Source organism: Urocampus carinirostris, chromosome 17 (assembly GCF_059441175.1).
Source record: "Urocampus carinirostris isolate Australia breed hairy pipefish chromosome 17, RoL_Ucar_1.0, whole genome shotgun sequence".
NCBI classification, from domain to species: Eukaryota; Metazoa; Chordata; class Actinopteri; order Syngnathiformes; family Syngnathidae; genus Urocampus; species Urocampus carinirostris.
The window spans coordinates 18634239-18651617 of record NC_142365.1 but is presented as its reverse complement, the minus strand read 5'-3'; the positions used below and the strand labels follow the sequence as shown (position 1 = coordinate 18651617).

Genomic DNA, 17379 nt, shown 5'->3' with positions numbered 1-17379 from the left:
TCACGAATCTGCCATATTGACATACTGGAGCTCTTTTCACCTCAGGCCCACTGAGGTGTTAGAGCATTGGTCGGGAACCTTTTTGACCCAGAGAACTATGAAAACAAAAATACCTCAATTTTTGTTTTTTTTAGAGAGCCACGCCATATACTGAAAAAGAAAATTAAACAAAATGGCCAAACATGCTCTCCAGACAAAAGTTTATCCTTCAGGACATTTTATTTCACTGAGTGACGTTTGCTGTCTTGATAAAATATCTGACCTATGTAATAAGTATATCCATGAGATTTTGTTGTATTAGACACAAGAGGAGAAGAGGATTTGTAAAATGTATTTAATGGGGAAGATAAAGGGGTAGGGAAAATAAGCATATGCTTCTGACTACCCCTTTTCGAACATGTTATGTAACATTATTTTGTTGTTGACTCATTGTTTTTGTCCTGTTTTTGTTTTTGTTTTTTGTTTTTTTTAAAAATCTATGAAATGGTAAAAATGCCCGAGCCTGTGTCCTATTATCAATATACATAAAATTTGTAAAGTTGTTTCCTAAAAAATTATAAAATACTGCAAACGAGGTGCAGTTGGGGTTGGGCATGGGGGAGGAGTTGGGGGCGCTGTGTGTATATCGCCGCCCATTCCTACTGCTCACCCAATCAAATTGCTCTGAGTGCTTGGCTGTTGTTTCAGGCGTTTGCAGTTTGTTCTGTGGTTCTTTATCTTAAAGTGCCTCAACAGTGAACAAATATTGCTTAGGGCCCGGTCACACAGCCGTTTGCGGCTGAATCACGGCCAGAAATTTCTGCCTGTGAGGCGGACGCTATTGGACGCTTTGAGATCGCCATACAGACGAGATACAGCAGTGCTTAACACGCGGTCGGAAATTCGCGCGCGGGTGGCAGCGCGAAAAAGTTTTGCGCTGCTCAATTCTTTAGAGCGCGGGTACACAGCCTTTCACGGGCGTATCGAGGCTGAACCACGGCCAGAAATTTCTGTTGGGCGCTGTTAGACGCTTTGAGACCGCCATATAGACGAGATACAGCAGTGCTTTACTCGCGGTCGGAAATTCACACGCGGTTGGCCGCGTAGGATTCGGATTTGGGCACAACACCGGCTCGGGAGCTTTTATACCCGTGGTCCACACGAGAAAATGACGCGGAAATGACGCGATGAGGAAGCGGAACAGTTGCCGGCGTCTGTTTTGCGGGCATACCACCGATGAACAGCGGGTTGGCCAATTTTGCGCATTTTCCATCGCGGGCAACCACGGGCAAAAAAAAAACGCAAAATTTTAGCCGTGATTCAGCCGCAAACGGCTGTGTGACGGGCCCCTAATGAGCTTACATATAGAGCAGGGGTCTCAAACTTAATTGACCTCGGGGCCACTGGAGGCAGAGCCTGGGTGAGGCTGGGCCGCATCAGGATTTCCACAATAAAAGAACTAATAAAACATTCTAATGTCCTCAAAATACCTTTTTTTTAATCACAAAATAATAATATAATGAAATAAATGAAAATGATCATACAACAGGAGAGCGAAAAACTGTCTCAAAAGTTTGAGACACCAGATATAAAGGATTCTTTAGCGATGTACAGGCAAAACAGAGTCTGATGTGTAAACTGTACTGGACCAAAACCCTCAGGTATTCAGCGATGTCCCGGCTATGCATGAGCTGAAATTGACCTTAAACGTATTAAACTGTATATTATTTATTAATCTATTTTACCTCTGAGCCAGATGTACTCATGAAAAGTGCAATATATGGCTCACTTTTCAGATCTGTTGGCAGGCCCTATAGGCCCATAGGCCATAGTTTGGCGACTCCTGCCTTACACCTCCCTTTCATTTGAACCTCAAAGAAATTAGTGCAAACCTGAAACAACGTCAAACTGCGTCTGGGAGACCCATCCAATATGGCCGACTGTTTAAATTTTGGGGATGCGCGTGACGCCATGCAAAAACATCAATAAGTAAAAAGGTGTTGTACCTGCAGAGCTGCTACCATTTTCCTGGTCTCCTCCACCTCCTTCTCCAAAGTTTGAGCCACGCAATCTTCCCAGGTAGTCTCCTCCGATAATGTGGTGATTTGCAAACGTTGGCCCCCGTTTTCTGCTTGTGCCTGCTGCTCCGCTGCAAGTCTCTGAGATGCTATCGGACTCACTGGGCTGACACTCCAAGAATAAAAGAAATACAAAAGCATATAAGTCAATGATGAGAAAGAAGTACGCTATTATTTACCAGATTATAAGACGCAGCCCCTAAAAACAGTCTTTTGTGATATTTTCTTTCATATATATGTAGGACGCACCGGACAAAAATATGAATGGAATTAGAACGACAGTAAGGACTACAGTTGGACCAAAAAAAAATAAAGTACTGTAGTTGTGCATTGATTGATCAGTTGGAATACATCACAGATCAGAGAAGCATAACATTGAATGCAACAGTAATGGAACCTGGGTTACGGTGGGAAGTGCGCCGGATCCTATCCACTATCTACTAGAGTTACAGAAGGACACAAGAAAAGGAATAAGGTCTCATCATCACATTATTTTTTAGTCACAGTACCAAATTGTTGATGTTATTATTGGTCCAGGCCACAGGTATACTGTCCGACATTAAACTGGTCCGCAGTAGAGAAAAGGTTGGGAACATTGAAATACACTATTGTATTGCCGACTTGCAAAGTCTTCACGAAAAACACAAGATTCTGAACTGAATGAAGGGAAAGGCTGAAAGGTTTACCTGAACCATAACACGGTTCTATATCTTAAATGCCGGCTATACTAGAAATAAGAACAAGGAGTTTGCATATTCTGGTTTAACTATTTACTGGGAGAAAGATTATTTACACAGCTGTGGAGCCGTTTTAAGCATGACGCTGGTGAAGTCAGTCTTATCTAAGATAGTGCCTTGTCTTATACTGTCTTGGCCGCCCATCCATGTAGGGGGAAGCAACACGGACTATTCCATGTGGCTACATGAATTTCAATGGTCTTAACTAGTTCAAACAGGATAATGTGTGTAAAAGTGCTTTTAGGTAATATGTCGCCAAAGCAAGGACAAGTCACAGCAACCTAGTGCGTCATCTACACAAGAAGCCTAATCAAACAAGGCAGTGTGAGAAGTAATTGGGTCATCCTGAAAGCAGGGTTTCCACATCTTCGCACATGGACATATTCAAGCAGTTTTTAAGCACTTTTAAGGCCAATTTTTCCTGAATTTTTCCAGTACCATCAAAAGAAGAAATCCAGCACCGATCAAAAGAACAGGTTTTTTTTGGTTGACTTTGACGACTAAAATAAAGTCACAATCTTGCTGCTTGCACATACATTGTGCTATTTTGAGATGTCCCTATCTATGATATACGATCTTTCTGTGTTTATGGGCTGGTATAAAATGACATGAATTTTGCCATTCTGCTTCAAAAATTTACAAACACGGAAAAGGCTTTATAGGTGTTGGGTAAAAATGGAGTTCAATACGGAGGACAAAAAGATACTGAAGGTGCTGTATGTATAAAATCAGAAAAATGAGCCTAATTTGGTATCATTTTAATGATTTTGATGGTTCCAAAGCAGAGTGCTATTGATCCTCCAATCTTAGAGACTGCTGAGAGTTTGCATTTTGTTATACTTATTTTAATTTATATGTCTTTGTGTTTTTCAAAGAATCTGTGTCAAACGGTTAAAGTAGAATTGTAAATACTTATTTTTTTGTATTTTATTATATATTTATAGCACTAAAGAATTAATATTTCTAATTTATATCTTATTGTTTAGCCTTTTCAGGGATTATGTGTTGTTGTTTGACTTTAGTCTGTTTAGAGTGTAAAAAGCTAAAATTACTTGGTATTTGACATTTTTTGTAGCTCTGTAAAATCTCATCTCATCTCATTAGCTGCACCGCTTATCCTCAGTAGGGTCGCGGGGGTGCTGGAGCCCATCCCAGCAATCATCGGGCAGTGGGCAGGGGACACCCTCAACTGGTTGCCAGCCAATCGCAGGGCACACAGGGACAGACAACTCGCTCGCTCATTCACACCTAGGGACCATTTGGACCGGCCAATCCACCTGAAATGCATGTCTTTGGAAAGTGGGAGGAAACCAGAGTGCCCGGAGGAAACCCACGCAAGCACGGGGAGAACATACAAACTCCGCACAGGAAGTTCGGTAGCTGGCACACGCGCTAACCACTGCGCCGCCGTGCTGCCCGGCTCTGTAAAATATTGTAATTTGTATTTGCTCTGTAAAACATTTTTAAATTCATATTTCATACGTTTCTCCGGTCCCTGTCTTAATCATAATGTAATCAAAATAAACACAAATAATTTGACTATAAATACAAAAATACATCAAACACAAAATCCTTTACACGGACAAAGAGCTTTCAATATGTCACAAAAGCCAAAGACAAAACCCAAGCATTTTCCTGACCTTGAAAACACAACACTAATATTCAAGGATGGTTAAGGATTTCAAGCAGCCGTACGCACCCTATGAAAGACAAAAATGCATGGCCGAACGCATTCAACGTTTGTAAATTACAATGCTTAGTTTGAGTTGAGAAACAAATATTTATAATGATTTTGAATCACTTTCTGTGCTCTCATTTCCCTGACACATCTGGTAGTGTGACTAAGAATAGTGTGATAATGAAGACCTAATACCTCTTCATCTGTATTGCCATTGGTCTTGTGGATAGGATCCGGCGCTCGCCCCACCGTGATCAGGGTTCGATTTCCGTTGCATCCAAAGTTACGCAATTGTGAATAATTATCCATGTCTCCTAGTTGCTCGGAGATTAGAATCCAGTGCTTCTTACCAATGCCATCTGGTTCGATCCCCGTTGCCACCATAATTATGCAAATGTGGTCAGTGATATAATGTATCAAGTATGGTAAAGCATTTCCAATTTTTTCGCATGTCAAGAGCACCTGACTATAAGGTTCAATTTTATAATCTGTAAAATATGTTACTGGTAATAGACACTGAGAGTATCTTTTCTCACCATTTCATGTGCGCTCCCCCCATCTGAGCGATTTGTGTAGTTTTATCAGACTCATGCTACTTTTTCTGTCATTAGAACACGCCCTTGTCTCTTCTCACTGGTCACATGGCAACTCTTTGCTGACGAAGGATTTCTTATCGGGTCCAGAATACTTTATTTTACTCAGTAGAAAGAGTATGAGCACTTTTATTATTCGTATTATCTAGTTTTTGTATTTATTTATTATTATCTATATAGGATTTAAAATAATAATGGAGCATTTGTAAATAAAGGCAGTTATTCATTTATTTTATCATAATTGCTATTATTATGAGGTTATCCATGACTTTTTCTTTTTCTTTTACTAAAATGATAATAATAATAATGTTAATGAAGTAGGGGATTATAAAAAAAAAGAAAGAAAGTTCATTAATTTCTATTCGGGTTGCTATTACTGTATTAGTCAGCTATATTTTCATGTATTATGATCTATATTTTATTTTCTAAAGTAATAATAAAGGCGGGCGGCACGGCGAATGGGTGGTTAGCGCGCAGCCCCACGGTGCAGAGGTTCAGGGTTCCAAGTCCAGCTACCACAACCTTGCCGTGTGAAGTTTGCATGTTCTCCCTATGTCTACGTGGGTTTCCTCCGGGCACTCCGGTTTCCTCCCACATTCCCAAAAACATGCATGTCAGGTTAATTGACCGATCCAAATTGTCCCTTGGTTTCAATGAGCGAGTGAGTTGTCCGTCTCTGTGTGCCCTGCGACTGGCTGACAACCAGTTCAAGGTGTCCCCAGCCCACTGCCCGAAGAAAGCTGGGGATGGGCTCCAGCACCCCCGCAACCCTACTGAGGATAAACGGTGCAGATAACGGAAGGATGGAATGGATGAATAATAAGGCAGCATTGGCTGGGGCTTAAAGGCCGATGTGATATAATAAAAATGTAAAAAGAGATTATTTTCTGTGAAAACATAGAACACACCTTAATGAAGATAAAGGCTGAATGGGAGCACGAATTACAAGTAAACCTATCACAAGAGTTTGGAAAAAGGCCCATGTAGCTGATAATTCCTCTACCAGCTGTGCACAAGGCTGGCTCTTATTCAATTTAATATGCTTTAAAGACTCCATTACAGCATACACATACTCCATAAGTGGTTTCCCAATTCAGGTGATGAACGTTGCAGCAGGTGCTCTCAAAGTCCATGTTTTGGTCGTGTCCTAAACTAACTGAATATCGGAGATCATTTTTGGGGTGCATTTCTGATATTTTAGGAAAACATACCAATCCATCGCCATAGCCATCTTTGGCAGGGCCCCTGACAACCCCCCGACAACTATAATTCAGGATAAAGTTTTAGCCTTCGCCTCTTTGATCACCCGTCGGAGGATACTCCTTTTGTGAAAGTCCTTAGAACCACCTTCCTTTAAAACATTACCAAACACTATATAATCTTTTAGCTTAAATTAGACAAAATCAAATTTCATTCCAGAGGATGTGACTGTAAATTCTATTCTCATTGGGCATCCTGCCACCACTATTTGGGATGCTCCCACCTGACGGCATAGTTTAATAGACCTGCATTTCAGGGTCTGGTGACTCCTAACTCTAAATCTCATCAGGCGCCCCATAGTTACAGCAGTAAGACAGTGAATAATGAACAACAGACAGAATATGAACAGTATAAACAAGTATTTATATATATATATATATATATATATATATATATATATATATATATTGAACGTGTGGTATTGAATATCACACATTTCTATTATTTATTCTTTGCAATGAGGGGAAAAACAAAATCATGTATAACTGCCTGTTATGCTAAATGATTTGGTCTATCAATAAAAAAATAAAAAATAGCTAAAAATAGATTCAAAGAATATTCCAAATACAGTGCCAATCGAAAGCAGGACTGAAAAGAAAAGCTTTTTGTCTTATTTTTTTCATCTGCTTTCGGACACAATCTGGCACGGCATGTTCCAAAAGCGCTCATGTGCTTCATTGAGCGTGACGCAGAAGAAAAACAAGGGGAAAAAAGGACAGAATGTAGCTCAGTGTTCTCAAAAGGCAAATAATAGAAATGAAAAAAAAAAAAAAGAAATAAAAAAAATTGGGACCGTCCGTCCCTTGGTTGTCTTTTGGCTATTGTTTGACCTTCTCTTGCAAGTCAAATGATATTTTTTGATACCGGTCAGCTTGGTTGTCGTCCTATTCAACTTCTTGCAATCAACAGAATTTCCAAAAAGGATATTTTTCCCTTGGTATCAGCTTTGGTATCAGCCTGTTATGCTTTTTGCTATCATTCAACCTTCTCGTGCAGTCAAAATGATATTTCCCCGATACCTGTTGGCTTGGACTCAACTTCTTGTGAATGTAGAATTTTCCGTCTAATCGAAACAATATTTTCGGATACCGCTCCCATTGGGTGATTGTCAGGACCGTGCAATCGAAACGATATTTTCCGATACCGGTCAGCTTTAGTGTCATCCTACTTAACTTTTTGATAGTGTACAACTTTCTCGTAAAATCAAAACAATGTCTTCCGATACCTATTTGAGTGTTGCCGTGCCCATGCAGTCAAACTGATGGTTTTCTGATACCGGTCAGCTTGGGTATCGTTCTGCTACGCTTTTTGCTATCATTCGACCATCTTCTGCAATCAAAATAATGTTTTCTGTTTCTTGTTGGCTTGAGTTTTATCGTGCTTGTGCAATCGAAACGATATTTTCTGATACTGGTCGGCTTGGAGATCATCCTGCTATGCTTTTTGCTAGCATTTAACCTTCTTGTGCAGTAAAAACCGATATTTTCTGGAACTTATCAGGTTGGGTGTTGTCGTGCTCATGCAGTTGAAATTATATTTTCCGATACCAGTCAGCTTGGGTGTCATCTTACTCAACTTTTTGCTAATGTTTAACTTTCTTGTGCAATCAAAATAATATTTTTTGATATTTATTGTAGAATAGAATAGAATATACCTTTATTGTCATTGTTACAAAATGGGTTAACATATTGTGACAACGAAATTGGGCATGACACTCCAGTTTTACACATTCACAGTGAGGTATGAGCCAAGAAGATAAAGGAACAAATTCGTTACTACCCACCTCTGGCCCAAGTGTTATCTGCTTGTGGAATCGAAATGCCATTTTCCGATACCTGGCAATTTGAGTGTTGTCGTGCTCGTGCAACGGAATCAATATTTTCCAATATCGGTTGGCATAGGTCTTATCTCACTCAAATATTTACTATTGTTTTACCTTCTCATTTAATCGAAACCATATTTTCTAATACTTGTCAGCTTGGGTGTCCTACTAATCCAATTTTTCCTATTGTTTAACTTAATCATGGAATCAAAATGATATTTTCCGATACCAGTCTTCCTGGGTGTGGTCCTGCTCAAATTTTTGCCATCGTTTAACTTCCTGTAAATGAAAACGAAATTTTCCGATACCTGTCGACTTGAGTGTCATCCGACTGAAGTTTTTACCATCGTTCGACCTTCTATTGCAATCAAAACGATATTTTCCGATACAGCTTAGGTGTCGTCCTACCCAACATGTTGCCCTGGTTTGCTACGGACACGATATTTTCTAAAACCTATCTGATTGGGTGTTGTTCAGCTCAACTTTGTGATACCGTTGGACTTTCTCGTGCAATCCCAACAAAATTTTCGATACTGGCTGGATTGGGTGTCGTCCCGCTCAAATTGTTGCTATTGTTTGACCTCCTCGTCAGGGGTGGGTAGTAACGAAGTACATTTACTCTGTTACATTTACTTAAGTTTTGGGGAATTTTGTACTTCTAGGAGTATTTTTAAATCCCTATACTTTTACTTTTACTTGAGTAAATTTGTGAAGAAAATAACAGTACTTTTACTCCGCTACATAAGGCAACATTGAAGTCGTTACTTCATTACTTAATAAATCCCCTTCACTTAAGTACGCGTCTGTCTGTCTTCGCTAGGGTGCATTTATTTTGAAGCAGAATTCTGCCAGGCTCTGCCATTTTAAACCAATGAAACGTAGCAGCTTTGTCACATGATCAGCAGGGGGAAATGTGATTACGGATGAAACGGTTGGAAAATGTAGCTGAGATTTCAAACTTCAGGAAACATTTAGCGGTCAGTTTCCTAAATTCCATGTTTAACTTTACTTTGGTTTTATTTTGTATTTCTAAGTTGCTTGTTTAATTCTTGCTTGATATTCAATTTACAGATAACTAGGGTGTCCTGAAAGCTGCTTTGAAGTAAAATGTACGATTATTATCCTTGGTCCAGCGGCGGCCCGACAACAATATTAAATCTCAGGTTAGCTTCGGGCGCAGTCCTGTCAATCAAGTTATTTAGTCAGGTTGATCTTCTTGTGCAATCGCAGCAATATTTTCCAATACCTGTTGGATTGTTTGTCGCCCCGCTCTATTTTTTGCTATCGTTCGACTTTCAATCATGCGATCAAAACAATATTTTCCAATATCGATCACCCTGGGTGTCGTTCTGCTCAATTTATTTGGTATCATTCAACTTTTTTGTGAAATCAAAACGATATTTTCCGATACCGGTCGGCTTGGTTGTTGTCCAACTGAATTTTTCGCTCTCGTTTTGACATTCTAAAGCGATCCAAACAATATTTTTACGATACCTCTCGTCCTGCGCGTCGTCGAATTCATCCGGGGTTCCTCTCTCGTACTGCTTGACCAATGCCCGGACGCAGACGTTTTTGTCCACGTTCGACCTCCAGCCTCTAAAAATTGACACACTTTAAAGTGACAATGAATAGTAACTCACCTCTAGAGTTTATTGTTGCTTAAAATGTAGCTCAAGTGAATAATACGCACTACAGAAGCCCAGAAGATACCACATGGTAAAACTCCCAAGCTTACTTTCATCCATCCATCCATCCATTATCTGCGCCGCTTATCCTCATTAGGGTCGAAGGGGTACTGGAGCCCATCCCAGCTATCTTCGGGCAGTGGGCAGGAAACACCCTGAACTGGTTGCCAGCCAGTCGCAGGGCACACAGAGACAGACAACTCACTTGCTCAGTCACACCTAGGAACCATTTGGACCGGCCAATTAACCTGACATGCATGTTTTTTGGAATGTGGGAGGAAACCGGAGCGCCCGGAGGAGACCCACGCAAGCACGGGGAGAACATGAAAACTCCACATAAGAGGTTCGATCTCATGACCTTAGAACTTAGCCGCACACGCGCTAACCACTGCGCCGCCGTGCCGCCCAGTTTACTTCCAGATTTTCTTAATTTCAGACAGTGACAGGACATGAAAACTGCAGTTGATGACAACAGTGACAACAAAACACCGAGTCCGTTGGATACACCAGGAGCGGCTGAAAAGAGTCAATGTCTGGAGTTGGTCAGAGATGGTCAAGGTGGCTTACTTTGAAAAGGTGCTGTTTGGAATTGAAATTTACTTACTCTCTGCTGCCATCTCCTGGCTAAAAGTCATGATCGCAGCCTCAGTCAGTTCATTCCTCAAGTTTTGATTTGCTTGAGCTTGGGCGACACGGCGGCTGAGTGGTTAGCGCGTCCGCGGCACAGTTCTGAGGTCATGGGATAAAATCAAGCTACCAGCCTTCCTGTGCGGAGTTTGCATGTTCTCCCCATGCCATTGTGGGTTTCCTCCGGGCACTCCGGTTTCCTCCCACATTCCAAAAACATGCATTAATTGGCCGGTCCAAATCGTCCCTATGAGCGAATGAGTTGTGTGTCTCTGTGTGCCCCGCGGCTGGCTGGCAACCAGTTCAGGGTGTCCCCTACCCGCTGCTAGAAGATGGCTGGGGTGAGCTCCAGCAACCCTACTGAGGATAAGCGGTGCAGATAGTGGATCGAATGGACTAGCAAAATAACCCCACACCCCCTCCCCACCCCCCTCTGCTCCTCTCCTCTTTCCTGCTTCCTAATAAAATAGTGTGTCCAGGAAGAGCGGTGCTAAAAGCACATAGGGGCACTGATTTTTTTATAAAGGCTCTTTAAACTCAAACATAACATATTAAAAATATTCTTCTTTCAACTCTTTAAGGATGCCTCAAACAGCGCAACCCACCTTTAAGCAGAAAGTGGGAGAAACTACTAGAACGGACAGTCAAACATTGCAATATCAGTCTTTCTTTACACAAAGCAGTTAACAATAACAATAGCGGCAAGCCATAGCCTGTGCCAGGTGTGCCTAGACAAGGAAACAGTAGAAACAAGAGGAAAATGCCTGGACCATAAGCAGTTTTTACTAAATTGAATATACACTACCTTTGAACACGGGAAGCATCGTATCTAGCAGAGGCTAGCGTAGCGGCAGCCCCTTGCGCTAGCGCCACGGTGGACAGCGGGTTGTGTCGAGGCGGAGCCGGGTTCGAGCAACCCCCCAAAGCAGCTCTGTGATTGGCTGAGGGCTTGAAGTGGGCTGCCAGGGCCAGGATAATCCTCATGACACATTTAAGGTTTCCTTCCACGACATCTGCCAAAACGAAAAAGTTTTAAAAGCTAAAAACAGAGTTCATACACCTTTTTAATGGCCAAAATTCAAGCGCTTTTTAAGGAATCTCAAAATTAATTTTCCAATTTCTCCAATACCGTTGAAGGATTTTATACATTTTACGATAAAAGATTTTATAATACAAGTTACATTTATCGAGTGCAATGAAGATTTTCACTGAGTGGGCTACAGGTCGCGCCGTTCCAAGTGCAGAGTGTTTTGGCTGGGGAATTTTGATAACAGAACTCTTGACGCAGAAGGAAGGCATTGTTTGGAGAAGTTGTCCTGATAAGCGCTCTGATGTTTTGACCATTTCAGACATCGAGGCGAGGGGGGCTTTCCTGGCGCGCCAATGAGAGGAGCCGGCGCGCCAGCTTGCGGAAGGAGACGTGGGTCAAGGAAAGATCGAAGAAGATCGAGAGAGAGGATCCAGAGAGGAGGCTTGACGGAGACTCAAGCGACATTAATTTGGCTAATTCGATGGAGTTCACTTAGTTAAATAGTAATATAAGAAATTAAATCTGCCCCCATGTGGAAATGCCGGTCTCTTGTCCATATTTTCACATCAAGAAACGAGCATGCATTGTTAGGAGAATACAGGTTGTGTTTGGTTAATGGAGTCAGATAACTAATTTGAACAATTTGGTAAACCGTACATTTTAATATTTAATTCTGTTAAAAGAAGAAAGCCGAAGTAAACTTTGTATTTTGCAAAGCCCTAAATATATTTGTGATTTACGTATGCAATTTTCAATCTTGCATGTGCATTTATCAAGACATATGAAAAACAAATAATTTTGTTTTTGAGAAAAATCTCTCCCCATATAGGTGTTCCATTAAAGTGACAGTAATATTTAGGTTACAATTTTAGCAGCAGAAAGTTCTTCCCCTTCGAATTTACCACTGGGAAATTCTAACTGAATTTGTTTGCACGGCCTATATTAAATGTTTATGATTGATACTTAATCTTTGCACTAATACACATTTCATAATGCCCTGCTTGGGCGTGACCTGTAGGGGACAATGATGATTTATACAAATACAAACTAATACCAGCTGCCGTTAATCGCAAGAGAAGATATGAATTTGCAAAGTGAAGCCACCAGGAACAGTGCCAGTGTCATTTTTAAGCAGACTTGTTGAGAAACATGGCAAGTATTTTACAAGCACTTCACCCAACATTCAAGCACTTTTTCAATCCTTGAAAACACAACATTAAAAATCAAGCAATTCCAAGTATTTCAAGGACTTTTTGGCCCCTGTAAAAATGAGAAAAAAATAGTAGAGGGTACCTTTGGCCGAGATGTGAGGCATCCGAATGTGACGCGAGGAGATGAAGTGCAAGACTCGCTCCACGTTCTTCTCACTTTCCTCTTTGCTTTGAGGAGACGCGTAAACGCCTTCCAGCTCTTCCCCAGCTTCCAAATTTAAAGAGAAATCACATTAAAATGATGTATGAAAGGTATCACTTCTGACACATGGAACTTGGGCTACATCTCGTGCTGGGGGAAAAACAAATTTTAGCCCAGGGGCAACATGGTGGAAATGATATTCTCCCAGGGGCCAGACTAGAAAAGGAAAGGCATAAGAAGTGTTCCTTAGCTGGAGGGCTGAGGGTCTTTTAGGGGGCTCAAGATTGAATTATGATCCAGGATGTAAGATTTGATTATAAAACAATTATTGAGGGTTTTTCGTCCTTCACTATGGTTTAATCTTGTAGTTTTTATCAACTGTGCATTTGTAAATAAGGCATAACAACAATTGAATTAATTACCATGACAGTTTATTTAACTCGTGGAAACACATACAGACTGGAGAGAGACAGAAATACCATTAAAACACTAATTTAAATGATATAATAATTTTGAAAGTCTTTTTTAATTTGTATTATTTAAGAACATGTTTACCTGTATATGGGAACGTCATTGTTAGTGTTTCATATTGATTATAAAAATGAGCTAAAGCTTCCTTTAACTTGTGCAAAAAAACCCAGGTCCAGTTTTTAAATATGTCGTACTTTTTAATATTGATTTAAACGGCGCCTGACTTTTATTTAAGTATAATTACATCATGGGTATCCTCACCGGTCGATCAATCGTAGTCAGCAAATACAGCTATAGTGGGTGCGTGCTGAGTTGTGCTTGGCTTTGGTGACATCCAGTGGACATATTTAAAACTCCAAGTCATTGTTTGATGCAGCTTATTTTTCTCTAGTGCTTCCTTCAGCATTGTCTCACGGGCCAGATAAAATGATGTGGTGGGCCATATTTGGCCCACGATCCTAGATTTTGACACATGTGCTCTTGTGGTTGATAATTATAGTACTCCATTAAATTTGCCAAATAGTATTTGGGGGATGTTTTTAAAATTGGGTCTAATGCGCGGTACAGTAATCCCTCGCTGTATCAAGGTTTACTTACGGGAGTATCGCTACTTCCCGGTTTTCATCTTACATTCTGTTCTTCATTCTGATTGGCTAAATAGTTGCCAAAACCCTTTTCTGCCTGGGTCTGCCTGCGTATCGATGACGTTGCAGTCTGAGTTCTACACGTAAAACAGCTTGACAAAAATACATTATAAATAAACTCTTTTTCATTTTCATTTTCAAGTTTCACTAAAAGCCATCATGTCAAGAAAATGCCACAAAAGCAGCAAAAGGCAAAGGAAGATGCTTTCTATTGCCAACAAATTCGAACTTCTCCACATGCTAAACTTGCTCTGGAGCCATATGCGGGGCTTTTTCGCTCCCAAGTGGCTCCCTGGCGCTTTTAAAAAAATGTTTGATAATGGAAAAAATATTTGGTTTCTGAATTGGGGCAAACAGGACACATTCTAAATGTTTTCCCGAAAATATACATAGTTACAGTATGTGTTTCTTTCCTTATAAGGCTTATATAAGGCTTCTCGTTTTTCTTTGCGGCTTCAGACATTATGGTGCAAAATGGCTCGTAAAAATGTTGGGTTTCCGACCAGAAGGTAAATGCAGTTTTTCATAACGTCCACACGATGGCGACAAAAAAATCATGTGAAGTAAAGTTGATTGTGGTGTAGAGGACTACACAGCCACAATAACATTTTTCCATAGCAGTTTCAACCACAAAATCTGACGAAAGAAGGAAGAACCTCGAAAGACCCACCATTTGTTCACAAGACCTTTCCTTTTTCCTAAAGTGCAAACAGAAGCAGGGCACTAATTTTGCTGTATTTACCAACGACATGTATAAGGTGCACGAGAACGACGCCATCTTGCAGGTCTTTCCTGAGGTCGGTGACGGGTTTGAGGCCGTCTTTTTTCTTCAGCTGAGCGTTCACCCACGAGATGTACGTAGACACCTGCTGCTGAATTTGAATAACACACAAGAAATACAATTATACGACGATTCTGTACAAGCCGATCTCTATACTGGGCTGTGGCAAAAAAATCTAAAAACTGGAAACAATATTTTGAAAAGCAGAATTCATTTTAAATAAACAAAAAGGAAAAGAAAACTTGGGGAAATATTTTGAAAAATAGGGAAAAAATAAACTCTCCAAAAGATATTTTGACAAATAAGAAAAAAAAACACCGGAAAACCTGGTAAAATATTTTGATTGAATAAAAACTAAATCAATTATTTTAAGAACACAGACAAAAAAATCTGAAAATCCTACCAAAAATGAAAAAAAAAATGAAATCTGAAAACCTAGAAAAAAAATATTGAAAAACAGAAATAAATCATATTAAAAACAGAAAAAAACTCTCCAAAATATTTTGACAAATAAAGCAAAGCACCAGAAAACCTGGAAAAAATATTTTGATTAAAAAAAACAAAAACAATGAATCAATTATAATAAAAATAAGAAAAATAAAATCTGAAAATTCTTTCCCAAATATGAAAAAAGGAAGAAAAAACAGAAAACCTACAAAAATATATTGAAAAACAGAAATAAATTATTGTAAAAACCAACTTTCCAAAAATATTGTGACCCCTGCCCCCTCCCAAATAAAAAACGCACCAGAAAACCTGTTAGAATATATTGAAAAACACAAAACAATAACTTTGAAGAAAAGAAGAAATTATATAAAAAACTTTAAATGTTTTGAAAAAAACAACAAACAAAAATATTTGGGGAAAAACAAATAAATGAACAGATATTCAGAAAAACAAGGGGGGGGGACGAAAAACGGGTAACAATTATTTCGAAAATTTTACATTTTTAATTTTTAAAAGGGGGGAAATTTGTTTTTAATAAAAAAATCAAACAGATGACCTTCTTTTGCTGGAGTGAACAATTGAGAGGGGAAAACATTTAATGAAAAACAAAAACAAAACGGCGACCTCCTTTGTTTATTATGCAGGGACAAAGAGTTGGGGGCGGGGCCCAGCTGGCCAACTGGACCACCACCCAAAATCCCGTTATCTTGTAACTATTATTACTATCATTTATTTCATCCCCCCCCCCAAAAAAAATCAATCACGTTTTCCACTTCCACTTATCCTTATTTGTGAATTATTTAAATGCCCAAATTTTGCAATTTACGAGTCCAGTCACGTGACCACCGTTGTCCAGGATACACGACTCGTCCGTTTGCAACACATTACAACCAATTAAAGGCTCTTGTTTATCACACAAAATACACTTTTAGCCGCTTTAAATTCTTATTTATATCGATAAAAAGGTTAAGTACACAATTTGATAGCGTTTTTTTAAAAAACATGTTGCTATGTAAGTAAGCTACACTAGCCGAACCGTGTACATTTGTATCCTTTTTAAAATCACTTAATTTCCACAAGACGGTGAATTTAATTGTACACTATTCAAACGAATAATAAATTATGAGAGAGAAAGCAAATAATGACCTCGTGAAAGCCTCCGTGAAGAACCTCATCAAGCAAACTTCCCCGAGAAAGTGAAGCAATCATCTTCTCCTTGGAAAACCCATCGAAACCGGCCGGCAAAAGTGCCAGGAGCTTTAGAAACTACAAATTTATTAAAAAAAATTCTAATGAAAAATAAATTTTGACAAAATTTGACCCTAAAAACGTCATCGTGTGATGGACGGACGGGAGAGGAAACAACGGTCGTTAGTCAAGTTAGCGTGGTGAGAGCTACACACTATTTCCGGTTAGTGCTAAAAAAAACAGCGACAATTTCCTGAAATAAATCGGTCGATGGTCAACTTTTAGATCTTTAAAAGGAACAGTGTGTAATATTTGGCCACGATATTTCTCTGTTTGGTGTTGTGTAACCAAAAACAAGTGCTAAAAAGCATAAGGAAGAATGCAAACTACGCAGAGTCAACATTTTGCGGGAAAAGAAAAAAGTAAAGGAAAAAAGGAAAGACAAGAAGGGAAAAAAGGCGATACATCAAAAATGTGAAAAAAAAAAAACAAGAGACAAAAATAGGACAAAATGAAAAGAAAAATAAAGAAAAGAACAACAAAGAAACGTTAAAAAGAAACAAAATTAAGAGGAAAAGGATAAAAGCCAGAAAAAATTAAAAAAGAAAGAATAAGGAAAAGTGGAAGAGGCAAAATGAAGAAAAAAGGGAAAATTAAAAAAGAAAAAAAAATACTTAAAATGAGCCAAAATCATCTTACAGTACAGCGATGTTTAGTATATTCAGTCTTCTCTTTTTTTGTGTGAAATAAATAACCAAAATTATGTGACAAAGAAAGAAAAGAAGAAAAAAAGATAATGAGGTTTTGAGAATAGCCTAGGCAGCAAGATGGCGGATCCCTCTAGGCGAGGATGATCGCATGTCAAATGTAAACAAATTTCTCAAGTTTTTGAAAAAAATCCATGTTTATCAAACACATATACACATACATACACATACAGTGAAAATAATAAGTATTTAAACACCCTTCTTTTTTTTTGCTGTTTCTCCCACTTAAAAATCATTGA

General features: G+C 39.3%; 1 protein-coding gene across 2 annotated transcripts in view; it reads right to left on the bottom strand.

Moving 5' to 3' along the window:
• The window catches only part of LOC148349421 (dixin-like), a 29362-nt gene extending 12792 nt beyond the window's left edge, over nucleotides 1-16570 (bottom strand). For both annotated transcript variants that reach the window (XM_088320767.1, XM_088320768.1), the window contains exons 1-6: nucleotides 16332-16570; nucleotides 14700-14829; nucleotides 12783-12908; nucleotides 11265-11472; nucleotides 9643-9743; nucleotides 1986-2173 (exon numbers count right to left, since the gene is read on the bottom strand). In XM_088320767.1, coding sequence (XP_088176893.1) covers nucleotides 1986-2173; nucleotides 9643-9743; nucleotides 11265-11472; nucleotides 12783-12908; nucleotides 14700-14829; nucleotides 16332-16394 — 816 coding nt within the window. In that variant the 5' untranslated portion in view covers nucleotides 16395-16570. The remainder of the gene's footprint in view (nucleotides 1-1985; nucleotides 2174-9642; nucleotides 9744-11264; nucleotides 11473-12782; nucleotides 12909-14699; nucleotides 14830-16331) is intronic.
• Between the last annotated feature and the right edge of the window lie 809 nt (nucleotides 16571-17379).